This window comes from Tachypleus tridentatus, chromosome 13 (genome assembly GCF_004210375.1).
Source record: "Tachypleus tridentatus isolate NWPU-2018 chromosome 13, ASM421037v1, whole genome shotgun sequence".
Taxonomy (NCBI): domain Eukaryota; kingdom Metazoa; phylum Arthropoda; class Merostomata; order Xiphosura; family Limulidae; genus Tachypleus; species Tachypleus tridentatus.
Genome location: NC_134837.1, coordinates 228,821,800 through 228,848,871, shown reverse-complemented (window position 1 = coordinate 228,848,871; position 27,072 = coordinate 228,821,800). Strand labels below are relative to the sequence as shown.

At 34.6% G+C, this 27,072-nt stretch overlaps 1 protein-coding gene across 1 annotated transcript in view; it reads left to right on the top strand.

Annotated features, from left to right (window-relative positions):
* LOC143236848 (ectonucleotide pyrophosphatase/phosphodiesterase family member 5-like) overlaps positions 1-22,043 on the top strand; it is a 38,720-nt gene extending 16,677 nt beyond the window's left edge. Inside the window, exons 3-5 of the mRNA XM_076475466.1 lie at positions 10,564-10,749; positions 10,947-11,192; positions 17,420-22,043. Coding sequence (XP_076331581.1) covers positions 10,564-10,749; positions 10,947-11,192; positions 17,420-17,616 — 629 coding nt within the window. The 3' untranslated portion in view covers positions 17,617-22,043. The remainder of the gene's footprint in view (positions 1-10,563; positions 10,750-10,946; positions 11,193-17,419) is intronic.
* Positions 22,044-27,072: the final 5,029 nt, after the last annotated feature.

Below are 27,072 nucleotides of genomic sequence, written 5' to 3'. Positions count from 1 at the left end.
TTATTCTTAGTCATAATCAGAGAATTGTAAGTGTTATTAAGAAGATGTTTTGGGACAATGTTATCCAGCTGAGTTTAAGAATTTAAAGTTTCAAATGTGAAAATGTGAACATGATATTATTTTTATATTGTGAGTATATGTTTTTTTTTATATATAAATAATACTTTTTGTAACATTTCAGTTGTTCTCAGCCAGAATTAAAGATTGGTTACAACATACACCTATAAACCTGATGTAATCATCAAAATAAGTTTTTTCAATGATTAATCCACTTAAGATTTTCATATATTGTGTATATGCTTGAAAATAGTTTAGAGATTTAAATCCATAATGGAAAAGCTTTTTATCTTCTTTTCTACTGTATATGCTTATATGGCTTCCAGTTCATCAGATTGTCACTGGAACAAGATGACAAAAGCTTAGCTTGATGATATATCATTAGATGGAATATATTTGTGGTTACATTTTGTACAATTAAAATCCTGATTTTTTTTAAAGCTTGTTTTATCATATCATACTTCACTTGAATTATAATGTTGTACAGTATACCCTCACGTGTTCGCGGTTCCCCATTCGCTGCCCCGCATATTTGCGGGTTAGGCTCTCTTAACCCTATCGCATCGTATGCCAGTATACAAGGTTAGCGTCATAATGTCATAAAAAACGAATGCTCGGTAAACCGGGTTTTTATAGGTCATAGAGACTAAAAGCGCTTTTCGAGGTTATGTCTGTATTTACTCTCTCAAGCAGTTTTGTCGATTGACGTCTGTATCGAACAATTATTACTGAATAATGCGTACTGAACTGTGCGTACTGTATTTACCTGTCTAAGTTTGCCTTTAAATTTGTTCCACTTTCTGTCAATTCTAATACATGTGTTGTACGCATAGAAAATGACTTTACGGTAGAGTAATACAGTATGGGTAACTATACTATGCGGTGTTACTGTCCTCCTGTACTTACGTTTCTTTTTGATTAAAATATTGTTGCAGTACAAAATTAAAATGTGTTTACATTATCATTACTACATTAGTGAAATACATGACTGCATGCAATATTACTACATTATTACTGTATTAATGAGTAAGAGTGTCTTTAGAAAGTGTCTGGGAAGCATTTAGTGCCGTATATAATCTCATACATAGAAGTTTTAAAACTGCATCCAATATTCGCAGGGGGTAAAGAACATAACCCCCGCGAATAGCGAGGGAATACTGTAGTATGATAGAAAAATAAATGAAAATCTTCCAATATCCTTGAGTTAACTCTCACTTAAAAAAGCAAGTTTAACATGAACTGTGCTAGTGTATGGTATCGTGTAACAATAGCCATTCATGTATAGAATGGCAACACAATCTCCTCCTGAGCATTTGTAGTTGAAATAATTTTATTCTTTTCATTGGCATTGTCTGCAATGGACTTTTTTTCATAATTTTCAATAAATTACTTAATATTTGCAATGGTTTCTTACTGATTTACAGTATGAAATCCAACTTAAGACTATCTTGTCTTCGCTCTTTCACCTAACATTAGTGTTAGTGCAGGCTCATTTCTCAAACAGCTGTATATCTATGCTAGTATGCCTTATCGTCCTTGTCTATCTGACTCTTGTAGTTGCTTACAGTTATTCATTTCCATTTCTCAATTCCTAGTGTTTGAAATCTCTTTTATTTGAGTGGGAGCGAACCACTGAACTTCTGTTTTCATTTCTAATCCCCAATTTTCATGCCTTTGTCTCTTTCTTACCACTCTCTTGTGTTACTCCTTGTCACTTCACTTGCTCTTTGAGACACTTCATTATACTCTGAATAGAATTTTTGGAGAAGTTTGTTCTCTTCTTTTCACAACATTGTCTCATATTTCTTTTTCTTCTTTACCCAATCTTGCATGATTTTTCTGCTATGTAGACTTGTTGGGATGGGATGCTCTCCTAACTAATATATACCTCCCTCACAACAATTTCTGAGATTTTTGTTTGACCTCATTTCTTTACCCAGAGGTCTTCCAGGGTATTTCTGTCTCACTAGAGAGCCAAGCCAAGGTGGTGGCCTTGCATCAGTTTTTATTGTATACTGCAGCCTCTTGTTTTTCTAAACTTCCCATTCTGTTCTCATTCATAGGGCTGATGAATCCACATTTCCTATTCCCAGTTTTCTCTAAGTTCTTGATGTTGTAGTCTTTGCTAATCGTATCAGTAGCTATCCTGTTTTTTTGTAGTCTTTTCATCCAACAGATGAGTTTTTTAGATTCTCACTCATAACCTTTCTTTCTACTTCTTTTTATCTCCTCCCCTTTTCTGTTTCCTTCTCTATCCATTCTATTTAATTTTCAGCATCTTGAGGATGAGGTCTAAAATCTCTTGGCTAAGAAAATAATCAAGAGGATACTTAACAGCTACATCTGTTTATTACTGTCATGTTTTTGTAGTCCTCAAGAAGACTTGGGACTGATGTTTTAAATGCAGTTTTACACATTCCAGTTTCACCCTCCTTAAGATGTTTTTTTGTTTCATTCATCAATATTAGGTTTACCAATTCTGCAAATTTCCTTTTGGCATTATATCTGCTCCTTTTGTATTTAATAGACTTGCAGGGTCTTCATTCACCTTGTTCACAGATTGGGGCTAAGGTTACATTGTTACATGGATGATTGGCTTTCCCTTGTCTTTTCTAAGAAGGACTGTTTCTCTCTTCTTCTACCAGCATTCTTCTGCAGGAGGCTGCTCATCTGGGCTGACATGTCCAATCTTCTAAGCCCTTTCTTACATTCACCTTATATCTTGTACATTTGGGCATGTTCTTTAACTCCTATTTCAGTTGGGCTCAGACTTCACTGCCTTGTTTACAAACAATGGAGTATCTTGCCATTAAGATTTGTTATTTTCTTTTACATCTTATGCATGAAGTTATTTTGCTTGTAGGGAACTCTGGTTTCCTTTGAACAACTCATTTCTTTAGATCACACACCCTTGATCTGGTGGAACCTTTCCTTCAATCTATTGTCCATAATTTATTGCCTTCACTTCTTTTCTTGAGAACTTGTATTAGTGGCTCTACAATGGTGTTGGCAATCATTTTGTCACAGATGCTTCTTCGAATGACTAATTAACTTTGGTTATTCAGTCCACATCACTATCCTCAAACTGCTTGCCATCTGTTAGACATGTTCCTGTTTACTCCTCCTTATCATGGACAGGTTAGTTATGATACAATTTTGAAAATTCCATAGTCATTTTTTATATCTACCATCAAGGGGGTACCTGTTCCAGATCTCTTTTCTTCCATGAAATGAGCCTGCTATTTTGGACTTCTTCCCTTGGGTTTGTCATAGCTTGTCATGTGCCTGGGGCTCTGAACTTGATTGTAGATTGTTTGATGTTTTTTTTACCATAACTGTTCTACCTATGTAGTTGTCTCCATCCTCCAGTTTTTCATTGTATTTGCTCTCAACTGGACATGTCTGTAATCAGTCCCTTTGCTGCTTCTTTAAACACCAAACTTCTCTCTTGGTTTTCAGTTCTTCATTTTTTTTTGTCCTTATTGTCCTTATAAGTCCTTATTTCAGTTAATCCAGGACTGCTCTCAACTTTTTCTGTAATCCTATCTTTCTCTTAGTTTTTTTCCTTTGTGTCCTTACATTTATACATGACACTCCTTGTTGAGTCCTGTTTGGTGGTATCTTTTTGACCAGTACAACCCTGATTTCCTCTGCTTTGTTAATTGGTATATAAGCATCTTCCTGTGTCACATTTTTTCTCTTGGTCCAACCACACATCTCTCTTTCATCCACTGGTGGCATCTATTCATTGTGATGTGTGGGATTTGTTGGTCTATTGACTGTAGAGCTGGACTTTCTAATCTTGTAGCTTTTGTCTCATGCTATCCATATTATCCTCCAATAATACTCATTTGTTAGTGGAAGTAGCAAGCTTTTTAATGTTGGTCCTTCAGATACTTTCTGTTGTGGCCCATTGTTTGGACTCTTCTGTGTGGTTGTTTCACCATCAATTTTCATTTTCTAATATTATTTGTTATTGAAGGCTTTGGAAACTATACTTCACCTTTTCCATTCCAATCAGATTTTTTCTTCTTATACTGTCCTATTTGTTCCAATCCTTTCTTCTTCACCAACACTTGTCCAATTCCTGTGGGACAAGGAAGATTCATGTGGTTTTACAAACTCCTGTATGATTTTTGTTTGATGCTTTATTTTCATTATAACATACTCCTTCTCCTTTTTGCCTTTGGCCTGAACCACCCACTGATACTTCCAATTCACTGATAAATATTCCACATTTTATGATATTAGATTAATCAACTGTTTCACTTCCAATGATCCTTAAAGTAGATCCTTTAGGTCGTTATGTGGATGAATCCCCACATTTCATACCCCAATATTTCCTATGGCTGTTTCATCACCTGTAAGATTTTGGCTCCTTCCAGTTGCTGTTCTTCAATAAAACTACACACTGTCTTTGAGAATGATAAATATATTTTTTCTTACATTACCCATGTCTCATTTTCTCCCCTTTTATAGGATCCCATTAAGTTGGGCCATGGCTAATGGAAAATGTTCAACTCATCCAATCTGGCTGTACCAGTGTCCATTGTCTAGGTAGTGGTTGTTTTGCAACACCTTTAAAGGTATCCTTATGGTATTAAAATTACTCAGTTACCCAATCCATACTCTACCTTCCTTGGTGCCAGCTTTTTCTACAACAGTCTATGGAAGGTAGAGTATGGATTGGGTAACTGAGTAATTTTAATACCATAAGGATACCTTTAAAGGTGTTGCCACATGCTTGCCACCTTTAAGTATAGGAAATTGCATTGTATCCAGTAAAATATTTATTTCAGCAAATATCTGATGGGGCACTTTTTCCAGTCTCCCCAGTGTAAATTTTTCACCCATCCCTCTTCACATTGAGTAGAGGAGATCCTTAGCACTCACCAATGCTAGGGCAGTGAACCTTGGAGAGTTCTTCACTGATTATGTACAGCACAATATGGTGGGAAGTAGGTGGGGGTGGTACTGTATTTTTAATGCAGGTCACTCCTTAAATAGCTAGTGTAGCCTCTCTAAGTAGGACATGTTTGTCATCCCTATCCGTGTCTGTCAAGGTGAATCAATGTCGGAAACACAGAGTATGGTCTGATTATGCCCTAACCACACAACACTTATTGGCTCACTGGCCACTTGTGTGTGGTTAATAGGTTGGTCATGCAAAAATTCTACCCATCTCTATAACACTTGGGACACTTTTGCCTTTCTCTTTTTCCTCCCCTTGGTGTGGCTTCCTGTATGTGGTGAGAATACTTCCCAGAGAAGGTTCTGTTCTTTCAGCTTACCTCTTCTGGGATCTGAATGTCCATATTTACCATGCATGGTGGTCTGGAAAGGAGAGGAGAGGATCCTGGAGGTTGAGGGGTCCAACCCTAACACACCATTTTGGCCTTGAATTCCTTTAGATGAGGTGGCCTTCCCTAGGGTCAATCAGCTGGTTCACTTGGGCTAGGGTCAACCAAGTAGGGTTGTTCTCAACAGGTGTTGTGGACATTGTATCTGATGCTGGTGTTTGGGTATGGTGCTCATTAAACCCTGGTGTTGCTGCAGTGTTCTTGTTTGGCATTGTAGTGCATCCCCTCATAGGACTCCATGGTGGGTGTGATCAGTGGGCAATGAAAAATTATTTCTTTATTATGGATTTCTCCAAATAAAAACTTAAATAAAATAGTGAGAAAACAGTCCATAGGTAAACAACCACATCTTGAAGTTTCTGAGCAGCATCTGTAACACCTGCACCTCATTTTCTTGTATTACATTCTCTTTCAGACAAATTTTTATGGCAAATGTCTCTTTGTTATTCGGAAGGGACTAGAGAGACTTGCTGATTCTCCTAAGTCAGAAAGAAAGCTTTGTTCTGATGACATATTGGTGGAAACATCCACTCATAAACACAGTGAACTCCTCTTGCATTCAAAGGTAATTGGGGATATACCCATTGAGAGGGATTTGAAAAACATCCCATGTAAGAGATTCTTGCTGGTTTGTCCACCTAAAGAGTTTCTCCAGTGAGGTGTTTCTCCACTTGCAAAGATGGATTTGATGCAGACCAATGTCCTCATTTTGACATTCACATCACTGTACCCACTTGCTGCCATTAAGGTAGGTTATCTTAATTGCAAGGTACAGCCATATATTCCAAACCCTCTCAGATGTTTCCAGTGTCAGAGATTCAGTCACTCAAAGACATTATGTCGTGGTTCTTTGATGTGTGGTCGTTGTGGTGGCAAGGAGCATGATGCATATGAGTGTGAAATAAACCCTCCTACAATGAATTGTAATCACTCTCACCCATTCTACTTTCGTTCTCACTCTAAATGGTTAGGAGAAAAGAGCTGTAGTGTTTGAAAACAATTCAAGACATTACCTACCCTGAGGCTCATAAGTTACTGTCCACCCCTTCACCTTGGATGTATGCTGCTGCACTTCATTCCACTACTACAGCGGGAGTGCAGACAGATCTCTCTGTGCCTCCAAAATAATCCTTCTCAAACCATAACAAAAGTCTTTTGACCTCCATGGTTAAGAAAGTTGATGAATCAACACCCATCTCTGCCCCTAGCATTTATTCCAGCAAACCCCAAGATCCATGTTCTTTGGTTCCAGGTTATAGCATTTCCTCGGGTACACCTTCTTTTCTCCCGAAGATGCAAAACGATCATTTGTGCACGTCCTCAGTCACTGGAATTCTCTTCCAACAGCAAAGACCTGCCCAATTGATCCAGGGCAGGATTCTATGAGGTCAATAGATTTCCCTCAAATGAAGACAGTAAAGATAAAAGAAGTGGTTGTAAATATAAGGGCTCTCCACCCACTTTGCCTACACATAAATAAAATTGGCCACTTTGATACAATGGAACTGTCGAGGTTCACATTCTAATCTGGATGACATCAAAACACTGATTGCTTCCCACCATCCTGTATGTTTTTCCTGACAGGAAACATTTTTGAAACCTGCTGATACAGTCACCTTTTGGTAGTTTTCTTTGTACAGAAATGACAGGCTGTGTTATGGACGAGTGCATGGAGGAGGGGTGGCACTGTTGGTTGATCAGCATGTGCCCACCCTGTCCTTGCCACTCGACACAACCTTGGAGATCGTAGCCATCCATGTTTCCTTGGGTTGTTCTATTGCTGTTTGTTCTCTCTACTTGTTGCCTGGAGAGACCTATGATCAATCAGACCTTGATGCTCTCATTGAACAGTTGCCATCTCCCTTTTTCATCCTGGGGGAATTTAATGGACATCATCCCATCTGGAGAAGTGCTGATATTGATGGGAGGGGTCACTCCATAGAGCGTGTGCTCTCAGATCACAATCTTTCTCATCCATGAAAGTGAGAGAATAGTGAAGGGTTGACAGTAACCCACAAGGCAATGATCATGGATTTAATGCTATTTAATTTTTTATTCAAAAATAAACTTTTTGTTTTGTTTTATCTTGATTCCTTTTCTTGATTTATGAATTTTAACAATTTTACTTTTAATTTTTTCTACCAGATGTTTGGCCTAGTTGCTTTGTGCCATAAAATGCCAAACCAACCAACTCTCTTTCCTTCCAGACAAATAGTTTACCCTTATCAAGACAAAATGTTGTCTCCCATGGGTGTGCCCCTTTGAAGCCTTTGTCATGAGGTATCCCAATCCTTAGGCTTTCTCTTCAGGTGCTTTCTGAAATGAACTCATCAGGGTTTAATGTTTGCACCAGTCTCTCTACTATTTCACTGTGGGATTCTAGCTATTGTATGCAAGAAGATGAGATATTTTTTCAGAAGTTAACATTTTCCTTTCCTGAAAATGTATCTCCAATAGATAGTCACTTTCCCACATCTCACCCATCCTCCCCATTTCTTGTGCACTTTCTTTTTGCCTTGCCTAAGAATGAAGTTATTTTGTGTGCAAGTGTTTAGGGAGATCTACTGTGCAAGAAGGTTGTTTTGCCTTTTTCTTGATGATGTAATCAATGACCAGTGCAGTTCATGTTAAATGTACTTTTTAAGTAGGAGTTACCTCAGTATTAGTGATAGGTAAATTTGTGATGAATCAAGCTATTCTATGTGAAAAGGTATCTATCAGAAATATATTTTCAGGTAACAAAAATGTTAATGTTAAAAATGAAATGTTATTTCTTAGTATCAAATTTTAAGAATTCCTTAACAGTGATTTTGATACAGTACCTCTTCTCACATAAATAGCCATTCTTGTTTAGAGTTGCCCTCCACATGCAAAAAAAAATTTCATACATTCTAGAAACCTTTAAACTCCCACTTAATTAGAATTGACTGATTACATTGTGTGTCTCATCCAAATCATCATGAGACAATCCTCCACCAATAAGAGTGTGACATACCCCTTCGACCTATGTGACTATCTTCTGTTCAATTCTACAGAACTGTCACTTCTTGTTTGACAGTACTCATGTTCAGATGTTTTGGTTTCAGTGCTCTTTGAGTGAGTTGAATTTATGTATTTTAATAGTTTCATTTCTGAAGTGGAATTTCTTCATTAAATTTTTATTTTTACATTGAAGAAGAATTTAATGTTAATTAACAAACTTTTATTTTTATCTCTCGCACTTGAATTTTCTGCATCAAACACTTTTCTTTGAATTACATTTCTACAATGAATTCCGAGGTTTACATTACCACTTCAAGTATAATATTTGCTACGAGCATTATTTCAGAGTCTGCAGGTCAGGAGACCCATTGTTGAAATTATCTACAGTTATCCACCATGAGATTTATTGTTATATGAATCAACCTCCTCCTTGTGAACAAGCTAAACCTGAGATTTTGGAATTATGTGTGGTGCCTGTGTGTAAACACTTTACTCTTTCCTCTTTGGTAGCATGTTTGTTGCAGTCAGAGCCACAACTAACCCATATTCCAAGTTCCTGTTCTAGACCTTCTCAACCTTTATCTTTTCTTTCATCAAGGTGTTTCTTGAAGCATCTTGTAATTTTATTCCACAAAGATTGTGATTTCACCAATAGTTCCAGTGACTATCCAGAGGATTCTGGTTCACTAGGAGCTTTTGTATGCAGATTTATTCCTTTTTTGGCATTCGTTTTCCACAGGTCTGTGGGTTATTCAGGTTTTATCAGAGGAAGTTGTCCTACAGTTTCTTTCCCTCTTGCCTTACTTAGATTCTTATTATATCTTTCCTTATCTTAGGATCCTACCAGTCATGTTTGTCAGAGGCAGCACATGACCTTCTGTTTCAACAGGCCATTATACCTTTCCTTCATCTTTCTCCAGGCTGTTTGTTGTCTGCAAAAATACTTGAGACTGGCAGTCTGCAATGGATTTGTCTTAGTCAATTTTTTTGAATCTGTTCTAGTTTACCCTAGTGGGCTTTTTCTTCACCTTTATAGATGACCAAGGTGGATGTCATGAATGCATGCTTGCATATATCGATGTCTCATCAGTTTTGACCATATTTTTGGTTTGTTCACCATGGGCTGGTTTATCAGTTTCATTCAATGCCCTTTGGACTTGTTTTGTTCCCATATGTTTTTGCGCAAATCATTTCGCAGTTGTACTGGTTAAAAAACTTTATTTTTTGTGTACAAACTATGTTTAATGTTTACCAAAAGTCTACTAAATTTTGTGAAGATACACACTGTATTAAAAATTATAGTATTAAAACTTTATACAAGTAAAATTGGTCATGTGTTAGTCTTTAGGACCAAGCTCATATTAAAAAAGTTTGTAACTGGCTCATTGCTAAATGTGCAGTGCATGTACTGTGTATATGTATTCTAATCTAGTTAATTAAGCTGTGGGTACAGACTCGGCATATTCAAAACGTATGAACAGACTACTATGATGTGTATATATTTGCAATATGGGAGTGATAAAGTGTGAAAATACTATGTGACATTTGGCAGAAACTTTTGATAAATGAACATCAGTTTTTCTGTGGTATATCACTCTGAAATGTAACAGCATTTTGATTGTGTTGTAGGATGTCTTGAAGACAACATACAAGAGAAAGGAATGATTCACACATTTAGCTAAGCAAATAGGAATGATTTGTAACTGGGGCTGTTTTGATTTGCAAATTGCAATGTGAGCCCAGAAATTCTGACCCCAGGACCATTGCTATTTAGGTGACTTGTTCACTCTCAAATCCTGAGTCTCTGATAGCTCATATCTCCCAACTGAAGTACACTACTTTTGCATGTATTGCATATTTGGATATAGCTACTTTCAGACTTTCCAGCAGTGTATGCAACATTTCCAAGAAACAATCTCTGGAATTTCTTGTGTCTTGCCCTGCCATGCAGAAACTGTATCATATCTAGTTGAGGGAGGGATTATTTGTTAATCAAATGTGAGCTTCATAGTTTATTTCTGGAAAGAGTTGTAACTTTGATTGAAGAGTTGGTTGTAGTTACTTTTTTCATTATTATAGTGTGAAAAATGTTTTAATGTAAGGAAGCATCATTTACATTTTTGATTTTTGAATCTTTCAAATAATATCTTGTTTTCTGTTATAGGAAAAGTTGAAGATGTTTACAAAATTCTAAAAAATGCCTCAAAATTTCACAACTTCACAGTATACAGAAAAAAGGATATTCCAGATGAATACCACTACAAAAGTCACCGTCGTGTCATGCCAATTTTGTTGATAGCGAAAGAAGGATGGGGAATATTGCATAATCTTAGTCAGCACAATAACCGACGTAAGTAATTTAATCTTACTAGATTATTTTTTCTCTTGTATGACATTCAAAATTCTTTCATGAATTCAAAGAACCATAAGCTTTTGCATGCATAAGTATAAAAATATAATATATTAGTTTATAATTGTTGTGTTTAGAAATTAAGGTTCATTTGTTTAGTTGCAATCAGATGTCACTTTTTTGTGTGTGTATTTTAGGTGGATTGCATGGCTATAATAATAGTCTTCCATCTATGCAACCTCCTTTTATTGCTCGTGGCCCAGCCTTCAAAGTGAACTTTACAATGAATGCTTTCAACACTGTGGACCTCTATTCTCTGATGTGTCATATTCTGGATATATCATCTGGATATAGTAATGGGTCCTTAGCAAATGTCTGGCCTATGTTGAATACCCATTTTAGCCATCCACTGCACATTAATTATTTTAATTCTTGGGTCAAAGGTGAGATAGTATTTATCTTTAATATTCAAAAATCTTGTATATTATTTTGAACATATTTCTTTTGAAAACTGTATATATGTGTGTGTATGTAGTTTAATAACCAGGGTGAAGACTGTGTGATAGAAACTTAAGATCTTAGTAGTTTAGTTGGTAAAGTATACTGGTTTCAGAGCAGTTAGTGTAACCACAAGCCAAGGATTCCATCTTCAAGTTCTGATCTGAATGAATTTGTTAATGTCATGAAGCATTACATAAAACAGTATAATTCTCATTGCTATAAAGATTCAAAGTTCCTTTCATACAATTTTTATTTCATAACTATGTGCAAAAGCTCAACAGTTTTGTTTCCCAAAATTCTGCACTTTGTTTCACTACTACAGTGGGAGTGCAGACGGATCTCTCTGTGCCTCCAAAAAAATCATTCTCAACCCAAATGAAAAGTCTTTTGACCTCCATGGTTAGAAAAGTTGATGAATCAACTTCAACACCCATCTCTGTCCCCAACATACATTCCAGCAAATCCTAAGATCCACTCTTTTTTAATGTGATTCCCTTTTTAGAATCAAAGTACATCTTGTTTGATTTGAAATTAGAAAATGGCCGTAACTTTAAATAACTTAAAACCAGGACTGGAAAAGCCAACTTCAGGTGACTAATGCTGCTGTTCCAACTACCCGTTAGTCATCCTTGGGAGTTATAATTAAAATTTTTCTACAAGTCTTTTAAAACTTTTATTACTTTACTTTCTGAAAATGGCCATAACGTCAAATAACTCTGAACTAGGACTGGAAAGGCCAACTTCAGGTGACTAACAGTGTTAGTCTTCCTGGCAAGTTATAATAATTGCAATTATGCTACAGAAAGTCCTTTACAACTTGCATTATTGTAGTTTTTCTCTTACTGCTGTAGACTGGATGTAAAAGTTGTTTTTAATGCAATTTATCTTTTTTCTTTTCAGCTTTTTTTGTTTTACCTTAATTTCCTTTCATGAATTTTACTAATTTTACTTAATTTTAACTTTTTACCAGATGTTTGGTGCAGATAGCTTAACTGCTTTGTGCTGTGAAACACCAGAATAACCATCCAACCAACCTTTTGTGTCATGGTGCAATATTGTCATGGCCCTGTCTCCTTATCTACAGGACCTTCGAATGCCCCTGTTTTTGAGATGTTTCAGTTCAACAACGATCTACTCTTTCTTATCTATTTATCACAGTTGAAGCAAAGTGTGGCATTAATTGATGTCTCTGAACTCTTCCCTTCCTAGCACTTGTCTGTTTCTCCTTCTTGTGGTGCCACTATTCATAATTTTTCATGACAATGCATGATACACTAACAACAGTTTGGGAGATTGTCTGAGAGGTTCAGGTTTTGTATGAGCTTGTCTGGCAGTCTTTGTTCCTCAGTGGAGTCCCTTCATCTCCAATGTTTGGGTTCACTCAGTATTTTCAGGGGAGTTTGTCATTCCTTTTCTTACCCTCCTTCATTTGCCTTGCATGTCTGTTTCCTGTTCTCCTCCTTAAAATTCCACGTCATGCCAGCATCTGTGTGAGGCAGTGTAAGACATCTCTACACAACAGGCTATCAAATGTGATCAGTATTGTTTGGAGTTTTTGCTTTCACCTGTTTGTAGATCCCCAAAAGACAAGGAACTAGAGACTGGGTCACTGACCTGTTTCATCTCATTTGATATGTTCACACCCCACACTTCACTATGGAATCTTATCTTGCTTTTTGGTGGAATTTTTACAGGTGTTTGGATGACCAAGATGGACATCTCAAACACCTGTCTGCATATTCCCATAGTAGCACATTTTTGCCCTTGTATTTGGTTTGTCCATCATGGGGGTGGTGTACTCATTTTGCACACTACCCTTTGAGCTGGCTCTGGCACCATATGTTTTGCTACAAGTCTTTTAAAACTTTTATTACTTTACTTTCTGAAAACGTCCATAACGTCAAATAACTCTGAACTAGGACTGGAAAGGCCAACTTCAGGTGACTAACAGTGGTTTTTGAACTTACCTGTTAGTCTTCCTGGCAAGTTATAATAATTGCAATTATGCTACAGAAAGTCCTTTACAACTTGTATTATTGTAGTTTTTCTTTTACTGCTGTAGACTGGACGTAAAAACTGTTTTTAATGTAATTTATCTTTTTCTTTCAACTTTGTTTTGTTTTACCTTAATTTCCTTTTATGAATTTTACTAATTTTACTTAATTTTAACTTTTCACCAAATGTTTGGTACAGATAGCCTTGGTTCTTTGTGTCATAAAACACCACCAACCTTTATCTCAGTCCTTTGGGTTATGTGGGGTTTTGCATCACTCACTAGAACAGGAAAAAGCTATAATACACTTTAGATGGCTCTTTGTGAACATGCATTGCTTTGTTATACATTGATGTTCTGTACTATTGCAACCACATGTAGTTGACTGTATGTAAACAGTTGATTCAGCAGTGTTTTCAATGAGAATTGTCTACATTATGTCATTAACATTTTGCTAACCTGTCAGGAGAGGGTCTGGGAAATCTTCTTATATACTCTTCCTAAAAACAATTAACTTTTGTATAATATTACCTTTGAAAATATTGAAATGTAGCTTTGACACATTTGTCCCACTACAACATTTTTTCAGCAGTGGTCATCACATATTCAAAATTATTTTAACTATTTGAGCACAAGCTAATACATTTTTTATCACTTTGACAGGAGGATTGTGTTAAAATTTGTAAGTATTTTGCACACAAATAATGACATTATTTTATTTGTCTTTATTTTGAAATAAACGACTTAACACTCAGATAACAAAGATGATAATGTTAATTTCATTTATATACATTGAGAGTAAAGATGTTTAATAAATTTTGAATGCAAGACAGTGAATTGCCCAGAAAAGTGTTTAAAGATGTTTCCATTGCAAAATGGTTAGTGTAATGTAGTCAATCTCCTGCATTATGAAAGCTCGTGTATCATATTGATGTACAAACTTAAATGTACAAACTGGTTTAATTGTATAATGGAAAGTATTTTTGTTCTGTGGCATATAGATTTCATTGCTTGCATTATCTAGCCTTCACCATTCAACAGCTAGCCTGGTTTTTCATGACAACCAACATTGCCATCAAACTTTTTGCTTATGCTAGAGTGCGAGTAAAAGCCAACAAGCAGTATTTAAAAAGAGATAAAAATAAGCAGGATGGCTTATTTTGTTACAAGCATCTACTTAGATCACATTTGTGTCATCAACTGCAAAATGCCTGCAAATGTACAAAGTCAGTGCTTGAAGTGGGACAGAATGTAATCATAATTCTTTTCAGGAGGGCCTTTAACCATCCTGTTACCTCTTTGTAGATTGTAAGCTTCTCAATACACTGCAATTAATATTTACAATAATAAGGAACTAAGAGAATTTTTTTTTTTTAATTTTATGTAAGAGTGAGGAAGGAATGAGACAAGGTACTACATGGATGAAACAAGTGAACTCTTGCTATGGGCTTAATCAGCATGACAAAGTTTGCAACCACAAAATAACCATCATAGTTTCAGTACTATAACTGAAAACAGTATACATCTGTTCATACTTAATTATATATATTATTTTATTGCCTTTTAAACTGTGTCTAACTAATAATCTCACCAGATGAGCTGTAAATCACTTGGTGAACATACAGTTCACATTACCGATTCTTATACAATACATGATCTGCTCAGAATTATACCTCTTGAAAAATGTTTTCTTATAATTATTCACCACTTCAAACTCAAATGATGTAATGAAAGTAAAAGAGATCATGGAGAGAAATATGTTAAAAAGCTTTTGGTGTCTATCCTGATTACACATTTTCTCATCAGCTGCAAAATACATGCATATGCACACATTCACAGTGCAATGTATAATTTGCAGAATGTACAGCACCAGAATTATTTGTGCTGTTATAACATAGCATTTAGTCCAGATTGTCATGTCTTTCCTAGTAGTATTTCCATCTCAAGGGTATGAAAAATCTGATACATCAGATGAAGATGGAAAATAAACCTCAAAATCAAGAAACAATGCACATTTTGGATGAGTAAGGAAATCAGTGGTAATTTCTCATACTGCATATAAAAACAACTATACTTCTCAAAGACTGTTCATATTAACATGCATAGTATTGTGATGACTTGTGTGCTAAAAGCATGAGTTTACTGGAAATGTTTATATTTGCAAATACTGAAAAACATTTGTAATATAGCTGAGTTCTTAGAAAGTAAGAATTGCAAAGTCATTTCAACATAATAGTTTGCCATAATTCCATATCATCATTAACCATTGATTTACCTCAGATGTTTCTTAACCTCAACTGCCATTTCTATGAAAGTAATAAGTTTTTCATAGTGTTCTTTGTATTAATTCCTCTAGAACTCTCTGAATAGATTAAATAATTATTGCAAAATATTTGACCAACATGTCACTACTAAATATTGCTCAGTAGTCAGTAATGGTCACAATACTTTTTCATTGTCTTGATTACAGCCAAATAACTGTCCTAACTGAGACAAATTCTTAACACTCCTACATAGTGTTAACATAATCAAATAATTATCACATGACATACTAGATATGCATTGTATCAAGAAACAACACTATAGCTCAGAAAGGAGGAAATGGTATTTTTTTCAATCATTTATTTTCAAAATCAATTTTCTAACTGCTATTCTAACAGATAATCACAGCCATAATTGTTGGCATTATAGTTATTTGTAAATGCAGATTGAATGCTCCACAACTGATGGTTGATTATCTGAATCTTATTCTTCACAAACAAACAAATGTATATTTTCAGCCGAGATGAGTGCACGAGACAGTTCTTTCACCATCAAAGTCAACTTTGATTCCTATAGCAATGAGATTTTAAGCACTCATCAGTGGTGTAGAGTCCCAGTTTTTTTACACATTTGACACACATTTATATATCACATCATGTCTGTAACTTGTAATTTACTTCACTGAGCTGTTGAAAGACGAGATACTTTACCAGTCAAGCCAGAACTGAATTTTTCCATGCCACAGGTCTGAGCCACAACCATATACAGTCACAAGACTTGAACTTTCCTTCCATTATTGGTTTGTTACAACATTTTTTGCTGCTTGATCAATTTACCTATTTGCTATCTTGTAAATGTATGCACATTGTTTCAGTGAAATAAGCCAATTCCATCTATTTCAGTGGATATTACAGAACAGGAATAGTGCAAAAAGATCACATTCACAGATAGCGATACTTTTTATCCAAACATTAAAATATTTGAAGAACAGCCATTTATTATTAGTTAGTTGCACATTATGCCATAAGAACATATCATGGGTGTTTATCCAAAAGTTTGGTTAAGGCTAAGAGGCATAGACTTTACAGTTTGTTCTGAACTTTTGACCTAACAATCAGATTGAGAATATGGTGAAGTGTAGCTGGGTGATTATTGAAATTTCCTAATTAATTAAATCATCATTAATTTACTACATTCAACAAATTGATTATTCACATATGAAACTAATCTTACTAATTTCAGCTTGTTTTCCTTAAAAATTTTGAACTACCTCTTGTCTAATATGATAGACATCTTATAAAACATACCTCCTATCACACTGTAGCTGACTTCCAAAGCTTTTTTCATTGCCCATTTAAGTGTTGATCTGATTTTTTTCTTACTTGCACCAGTCTTTTTATATCCTACAGGGGTGAAAACTTTTATTAAAATGTTGTTTACCTAGAGATTCAGAGAAAACTTGTTTTGATGATAAAATGACTTTTGTTTTAATGAACCTCAAATTACCCAAGTAATGTTTATATAATGTATTTAGCATTTCTGCTATAGCAAACGTTTTTTTTTTCTTTTCTGGTGAATAAAGTTTTACTTCAAAATATAACTTGTTAATAAGGGAACTTGTGTACAGTTATTTTTTCTTTTAGCTTTATGTAAAAAGAAATTGAATATTGTTATTTTTAATGAGTTTTAATATAGATAGGATAGTGATTATTACAGAATATATATACACTTGTGTGTGTGTGGTGAAATGTAAAACTGTATCTATGACTACTCTGTAAACAATTTGGTGCATTATTGAATTAATAATACAGGTAATCAAATTTATGTTCTCAGCTCTTTTATTTTTCTCATTGCATACTTTTGTTTATATAGAATAAAAACAACTGGCTATATTAGATTTGAAATGATTTTCAGCTGCTTTTGGTATTTTGGGGATAAGCGTGTTTGGAGTTTTAGTTGGTGTTGCTCTGGTTACCATTTATAAAAACAGAAGAATTTCACCTGTTGATCCCAAACCTGGAACCCTTAGATCAATTTCAAAAGAAACGTCTAAAGATGAAATGAAACAGCTTCTTGAAGATGATTCTGAAAATGAAGAGCCAGTCTTATGAAGATATTTACAAAAAACATATTTTTCTTTCTTGCCAGAAACTATTGAGGGTTTGTAGAAATATTTATTGGAAACTGTGAAAAGAAACAATTCAAGGAAAAATAGTCTATATGGTTGTTATTAATCATACAATTTATGAGATAATGTATAAATACAGTTTGTAAGAAAAATCTATGTTAAAAATTATTAAGATTTTATATTGCTAATGGCACGTTGTTTAATTACTGAAACTATATTATCTACTTTACAACTTGAATCAAAATGTATAGTGGAATGAAGTTTTGCATAATGCACATTCTTCACAGATATATGGGAGGAACATGTATTTAAATATAAATGACATTCTGTAATTAAACTGCATAAATATTAACATTCCAATTTTGTTCATATTTGTTGTTGGTACTGGACGTGACCTAGTTGTAAGCATTCTGGACTGTGGATCCATAATTTATACTCCATCACTGAACAAGCATAATCTTCATGTTTAGGCCAAGGATGCATTTTGTTATAGTAGCCAAAAAAAAGTGGTGGTAGATGCTACTGACTAGTTACCTTTCAATTAGTCTGTCAGTTCAAACTTAGGAGCAGCTAACACAGATGGAACCTTGGAACAAATACCTGTAACTAACAAATAAATATATACACCTGGAAGAGGGGGTTACTATTACTTTAATAATACTTTAATGCAATGAACATTTTGAATATGTTGTTCATTGTTCTGGTTTGGACAAATGTGGTGCATATAATTTTTACTGACAAAGAACTATAAAAAATATAGTTCTGATATAATTAGCAAAGCAAGTAAAAAGTATGATGGTTAAAATGCACACACAGTATTTTGTTAATTAGGTGAGGATGTTTTTTTGTCTCAGTCCTGTTCATACTGTTTTACTTGCAAGTATATTTTGATGTTGTGAGATTCCTTGATAAATATTGAATAGCAGCCTTAGTTTCTGATTCAAAACAAACTTTTTAAATACCTGTAATAAAGCTAGTTACTAGTGTTTCTTAATATAAAAACCATCAATATATATGTATAATTGGATTGTTCAATTAAGAAGTAAATAAATACATAAAAAAAACTAGGTTTACTTCATTTTGTAGTTCCTTAAACACCATGTCTACTTTCATTTTTGTTTTTATGAAGTTAAGTACATTTACATTATTGGTTATTGTTAAGATTACTGGAAGTCAACACATTAAGTTTTATTGAATAAACCTCATATTTTCTTTCTTCTTTAAGCCTTAAAAGTGTTTTACATATCTTTCATACTGTATTGAAAGAAAAAGTAACATATGTGTGCAAATGTTTTTCCAGTTATGTACAAAGTGATATAGAAATACACACATACAGTGATCAATACTTCTTGCAAACTTTACAAATAAATTACAGTGTTTGTATCATTCTCGGTATTCAGCACTATTTCTGTGCTATTGTAATTATTATGTAATTTAAAAGCTTCTGAATATTTGTTATTAATACTTGATTACAAGTAAATGCTTTATGTACATATATAAATAAATTTATTTCTTGCACAATACAACAGTATCAGTATTTATATATTGTATTGTATCACAAAGTGAGGTTTTATAAGAAATGTGCATACCCTAAGTTAACAAAAAGCCATAATGTCCGAAAACAAGATTTTATTATAGGGTATACGTAAATATAACAGTCAGTTTGTGTCCGATATAACTACAGTTGACATTCATCAGTGATGGTGATTTTAAAATATTTTATTTTGTTCTCTATATCAATGGTTCTCATTTGGTACAAAATTACTTCCATAAGCTACAGGGCAGTAGCTTGCATAGTAGCTACATGTCAGTGATGGTGTCACTGTGAGAGGAGGTACATGATAATATTGAAAAATTAACTAGAAAAGGCTAAGCTCCACTCTCTACAGCAATGCATGTAAAAGATTCAAAGAAAACTTTAAAATTCATTTTCATATATTCCAGTTCTCTGCAAGTATAAAGGGCTAAAGGTAAGTAGTTATCAACCAAGACTTTGAATCTGGGGGTTCATGATTTGTTTCAAAATTGTGTTTTGCACTTTGGGTTATATGTGTGCATTATAAGGGTTTCTATATCAATAGTTCATAAAGTGAATCTTTTGGAATACCAATAATTTTACAAGTATACCAGCATATATCATATAATGTACCAGTAATCAGGTCATTACTGAATGTTCAATGTGTTATTAGATTTCTTTTATTGTGATTACTCTAAAATACATCACAACTGAAATGTTGTGTACTATACATGCTGAAGCACTAAATACGTTAATCTAACATTCAAGCTATGCAAGTCACCTAGTGATAAACAAGAAATCTAATGATTGGTATTTAATTATTCAAATAAGTTAGTGTAATTGCAATATTGATAACTTGTCATAAATATTAGGCTTACTAATATATTGAGTAGTAGGCTTAGGTTCAAACTCAGCCCTGGCATAAATGCCACAATTATTCTTGTTCAAGAAATATGCTTAAATTTCCAAAATATATTGTATTTAAATGCTATAAAATAGTTAGAATTAAACCAATACCTAAAAGTGATGCTCGATACTTTGATATCTTATAAAATCTTCTGTAAATATACATAGTTGTTAAAATTGTCTAATCCTCACATCTAGAATTAATTTTTACTGGTGAGAAACAGAAGCTTATCAGCAATCAATATTTGTCATAGTTAAATTTATCTGCTTTAAAAAAGGCACTAGGTTACACTGTTTTATATCATTTCAACACAAAATTTTTAAAATTTACACATGGGACGGGATGATCTTGCCCCTACCCTCTCTCACGACAGTTTTTACATTGTTGTTTCATGGTTCATCACAATGCCACTTTTTACATACCAATTTGAAATTGACTCATACTGATCTGTATAAACTTTAAAAGTTAAACAGTATTACAAACACCATGCTTACTGATCAACACCACCAGAAGATGAATCAAAACTGTGGGAAATTTTGTATCATAACTATCATAAAATACTCATGCTCTTCTGTGGGATTGTAAGGCCCTCTCATGATTCACAGAAGTGTTAATGTATCTGTCAAGTGTCTCTGTTATCTTATTACTTCTATAACTTTTAGCTTTTCATATTAATTTCTCTGCTTCCTGAGTTGTTTTTTAAGTGCTTTTCATTTTCAGATGTTCAATAATTCATATTTTTTCCTGTTGCTTGTTGCCATTTCCCAGTTTTTGTTGAAATTAACATTTTTTAATTCTCAGATTTGTATTTTACTTTCCATGTTTGTGTTGAAAACGTTTTTGGCAGGAAACCTCCACATATCATTCATTTCCGTAAGTGAGAATTAGAAAAAATATATTTTTATAGACCTTCAAGAAGGAGAATTATGAGAAATTGTCCAACATGTGTTCAATGAAATCTATAAAACAGTACCCAGATGTACACACTCAGAATCCCTTTAGTATGTATGCAAAGTTTCAGGTCTCCTGGTTCTTTCTTCTTGGAGCTATGGCAGTCACATGCACACACACACACACACACACAGGTTCATCTATTATTATTGATGTAAAAAGCATTTTTTCTTTTAATTATGAGAAACTGAAGTTGAACTTCAATATTTGTTTCTATATAGTACATTTACAACAACACATAATTTTGTCCCAACATTAAAAAAATTGTAATTATGCATTTTCGTGATTTATTTATTGTCCTGTTACTGTATCAGACTTATAATTCTGGTGTAGGAAAATGTGACTGGTAACTTCTGATATAAACACTTGTTTGGGAGTTCCATAACACTAATAGTAGTTTTAATTAAGAGCCATCCTTTTTCATTTTTACTTTTAAAAACTAATTCAATTTTTCATTCAGGTTAATAATGTGTACTTTTAATACGGTAAACAAATTTTCATCACAATTTATGCTGTGAAGTATCTTTCTTTGTCTTAGGACAAATACAGTTTATGCCTGCCATCTTGTATTGTAAATTTAAAGAATTCAAATCATTGATGTGTGTTAAATAAGGAGAATGAGATAAACATTCTATACGAATTATGCAAATGAAGCTAAACCTAATATATGGTGACATTTTAAAGTGTTTCTCGGTTAAAGTGAGCCATTATGCAAGTACCATTTTAAGTATCACAAAATCCAAATTTTATTTAATTCTATGCTTTGTATGTTATTTTATACAAATTTACTGCAGTAAAACACCATAAAATATTTTTTATGTAGGATTTATGTTCATTCTACAAATTTCATGTAACAATGTATTTTTATCATTTTACTTTTAAATGAGTTAAATTTTGAGACATTACTATCTTGTATAAACATTAGGCCTGATATATTAAAATACTATCATCTTGTAGTATTATAATATATATTCATTCTTTGTTCTAAATATAAGCATGTTTCACATGATATGATCAATAAAACCATTTACTTGAACCTTTTTCTGATTGTCTTTGTACCCTTACCCATAGAGAACGTTGCTTAATTCAGCATTGTTTAAGAATGTCAATACCGATGATCTTCAGTAGCTGTTCAGGTGATATCTTGAGGTTACAACCCCCTCCTCCCCATGTTGTAATGAGAATAATCAGTCACTTGGATAGTGTGTGATGCTCTGGATAAACCTGAGGTTTCTTGAAAACTAAGAAACCTGGCATGTACGTTGACTAGAACAAGATCTTAAGAGACACAGTCAAAAAGTTGATTTTGACCAAAATAATCTAAGAAGAACTACTTAGAGCAATTGTCCAGCATGAGAACTGCAAGTATGTACACACTATAACTTTGATTCTCTAATAAAGGTCATTCATTCTGTAATTATTCATCCATTCAGTTAAGTATGATTTTTAATTAAAAAAAATTTTTTTTTTTTATAATTGACATTTTGAATGAATCTTCTATTAATTAGTAATCTTATCAGATAACTTGAAGGAATACTTGGACCATAAGGTGGGTAATTTGGAGAAACTGTAATATGTAGTGACTGTACGATATCATTGTTACAAAATTTGCTGATAGCTGTTGAAGTGTGTATGACCTTTCACTTTAACTCTTGTACTATTAAGTTTGAAAATACTTCTGTTTATAGAAGTGGTGTTTTCATGAACTATGAGACTTATGACCTAGAGAAACAGTTGTTTACCAAAGGAAGATGATGGTCTGAGAAAGATTTGTTTGGTATAGGAAGTGCCCTGTGCTTGATATTGGACTTTTATCAATGCTTTAAAGTGCTCAACTTCAATTTCACTATGATCAAAGTGAAGTTACGCATGCAGTTCTGCATGTGAGTGTATATTAAATGAAGCTGATTTTTCTTTCACATACATGCAGATAAATAAGTAGTGAAGATAGTAATAACAGATAGAACTACTGGGCAGAAAAAAAAAGAGTTGTCCACATGGGCAAGAGAAGAAACCCATCTTGTCAGCCAACCCCAAATGAACAGAATCACCTCTGTCAACATCATGCAGGATGATGATAAGATATACTAGTAAATCTCCTACTTCTAACATTGAGACTTGCCCCTCTTAAAAACTGCTGTGATTGTACACTGAGTTTAGATCCTTCAGATTCCACACAGGATTTTCTTAACTGCCAGTCATCAGAATTAAGTCTAAAATTATCATGAAGCAGAACAGCATAAAAAAAACAACTCTTAGAAACAATCTACTTGATATGGCAGTTAAACCCAATTCTCAGTCACCAAAGCCTCCCAACAGCCCAGCTGTTAGTAACAATGCCAACTAAATTATACAGGGTGGCCATAAGTCCCTACCCATCCATATATCTTATGTATCCAGTGTATCTGTGTGCTGTCCCTCATTCTCGCTGCATAATATTATGCGACGCCATGTTCTGTGAGACATTTTCCTCAACATAGCAGGGGTTATTGTTCCAAATGCCACGGTAACAGCTGCCTTCAACTCATCATCAGACAAAATGTGGATGGGTAAGGACTTACGGGCCACTCTGTATATTTAAAAAGACTGCTGGTATGAGTAGAGAAAGCACTCGTAGAAGAGCAAACAACGTTCCGACCTTCTTCGGTCTTCATCAGGTTCACAAAGTCAGAAAGGGTTACAGAGCGATAGCTGATCACATGTTTGAAGGCGGTTGTGTAATTGAGTGTAGGAATGTAAAGGGCGTGCTTAGATGTTGAATATATTTATTAATATGGGTATAAAGGTGTACCTTTGTAGTGGTTTATTTTAGGCTTGAGTTGTATAAGTAAGGCTTCTTTAATTTTGCGTTTGTTTCTTTATTTATTATTTGGGTGTTTTCTATGGTTATGTTGTGTTTATGTGATTTGCAGTGTTCGAAAACGCGTGAAGGTGACTTTTTGTATTTGAAACTATGCTCACCAGATAAAATTAACGATGAATTAGACAAAATAAAACAATACTTCATCAACATCAATAAGTTTCCTCCACAAACCGTAGAAAACATTATACGCACACACCTAGACAGAAAGCAAAATCATCTAACAAAAGTAAATATACCCCATGATATATAAAATCACGAAACCATATACGGCTGCATACCATATATTCCCGACATCAGCAGACAAATAACCAACATTTGGCAAAAACTAGTAACAAAATATGACATTCCAATTATTACCAAACTTATTTAAAAACCAGACACACAACTGAGGTCTATACTATGTAAAACTACACTGCTAAACACAATAAATTTGGTATTAATTGGAATGTCATATTTTGTTACTAGTTTTAAAACTTATTTAAAAACCAGACACACAACTGAGGTCTATACTATGTAAAAACTACATTGCTAAACACAGTAAATTTGGTATTAATTGGAATGTCATATTTTGTTACTAGTTTTTGCCAAATGTTGGTTATTTGTCTGCTGATGTCGGGAATATATGGTATGCAGCAGTATATGGTTTCGTGATTTTTTGATTCGTGAGATATATTTACTTTTGTTGGTTGATTTTGCTTTCTGTCTAGATGTGTGTGTATAATGTTTTCTACGATTTGTGGAGGAAACTTATTGATGTTGATGAAGTATTGTTTTATTTTGTCTAATTCATCGTTAATTTTATCTGGTGAGCATAGTTTTATGGCTGTGTTTATTTGGTTTCTTAGTATGTTGAGTTTTTGTTTTGTTTCATGTGCTGAGTCCCAAGGAATGTATAGTCCAGTATGGGTGATTTTTCGGTGGATTTCTGTTTTAAATTGTGTGTCGGTTCTTGTAATTTTGAGGTTAAGAAATGATATTTGATTGCTTTCTTCCTGTTCACATGTGAAGTTAATGTTGGGATGTATAGAGTTAATGTGATTGAAAAATTAAGTGTGTGTTCTGTAGATCTGAATCCCGCAACCGTGTCATCTACATATCTGTACCAGTAAAGTGGTGGATGTAATGCTGTGTTAACTGCTTGTGTTTCAACTTGTGTCATAAAAATATTGGCTAGAACTGGTGATACTGGGTTGCCCATGCTTAGGCCATTTGTTTGTATATAGTTGTGGTTGTTGAACATAACTGCCACGACTTCTATATTGGAGAAACAAGTAGAAAAATGGAAACCAGATCCACAAATCAAATGAAGATAGAGGGACAAGGAAATAAAATATAGAAGAAAAAAATTTTTAACAATTAAATGAGCACATGGATCCAAAACAATTTTTGTCATACAAAAAACAATACACAAACAGTCATAAACTGTATCCAATATATCCCACAAACATGCAAAAACCCGACGACTTAATTATTTCAGCAACTGTGGTTTTGCAACCCCCGGCTTTTAGTTCTTCAAGGATATCTGCAGTGGTAATGTACAGTTGCAAATTTAGGTCACTAAGACACGCTTGGCATTCGATATGGCTTCTTCTGGGGCATAGATGTCTATTGAAGGTTGTAGCTTGAAAGGTCAACAAGAGCTTGGTGTATATGAAGAGGTGGCTACACAGGACTCCTCTTGAAAACTGATGAATATTAGTGAAATAAGTGTTCAAGTAAAATTATAATTTTTCAGTGATCCATGGTTATCTATATGCTGGAGGAATTTTTTTCAAGACAATAAAGGATGGTGGCCTTGGCTCTCAGCTAGTAGTAGCTGTGTGGTTCCTTGAGTTGGCATTAATCCGTGATGACGAGAAAACCCACTTGTAGAGAAAATTATATATTTAAAAACGGCGGGTTTGGGATTTATAATCTTCTGAGATGGTGACATTCTTTAATCTTGTTTATGATGTTTTTCAGTGGCGGTGCCAAGGGGGCTTGAGCCCCCCTAATATTGTTACCTACATATATTCATCAAATATGGAAAACACAATCGTCGTTGTTGCTTAACAATTAACATCAAAGAGATATAGATCTGTAGAACTCAACGTCTTTATTAAGACGGAGGTATGTGTCATGCATCCCATAGTAATGTACTGAATGCACTTAAACTCATGCGCTGTATTGCCGCTTCCTGTGTAATGCCATTCTATCTTGAGCTTTGACGAAGATTAAACAATTACGTTGACAACCCTAAAGCATCTTGTGGAGGGGTACAATGTCCACGGAGCCACTGCATCAAAGGACCTGTGCATCCTCCTATATCAGCAGTTCGTAACCAGTCTAGTGGCCATAGAAAAACTACTGCTGATGACAAAACAGCTATCAGATCACCTCCAGTCACCTGACCTGCAGCTGGCCTCTGCAGAGGACCTAGTACAATCTGTCATCTCTGATTTCTCAGAAATGAGAACTGAAGCAGCATGGAAAGACTTGGAAGGGTCTGCTGAGGATATATGTAAGAAAGTGGGAATATGCACTGAGATGGTGCATCAAGGTGGACAGTAATCTGCCCCCAGACACCTGGACGAATTCATAATCACATCTAGTACTGGCCAAAGAGATGAACCAACACCAGATGCTAGTAGACATACCTTCTATGCCATCATAGACAGGATGCTCAATGAGCTGAATAAAAGATTATCCTTTGATGCCTGCAGTGTTCTGATGGATGCAACTGCTTTGAACCCTAAACACTCCACATTTCTGGACAAGCAAGCACTCTTAGGAATGGCAGTACACTATGGTGTGGCAGAGGATGACCTCGCAGTGAAGGTCCACCAGTTGAACTGGCTAATTGCCAGGAAGAAAGACAAAGGACAGGAAGTATCCACACCATTGGAGCTTGCAACCATGCTGGAGCCATACAAGGACGCCTTCATGGATCTCCACAAACTTGTATGTATTGCTTTGACCCTGCCTGTCACTTCAGCTGCCTGTGAGAAAAGTTTCTCGTGTCTGAAGCTTCTCAAGACATACTTGCGCAACAGCAGCGGTAACAACCGCACCAGCAACCTTGCTGTCATATCAGTAAACTCCAGGAGGGCAAAACAACTCGATATTGATGCTGTTATAGACACATTTGCTACTAATCACCAGAACAGGTGCATTGTTTTGAAGTAATATTGACTATAAACACAACAAGATGAAAGATAGTTAG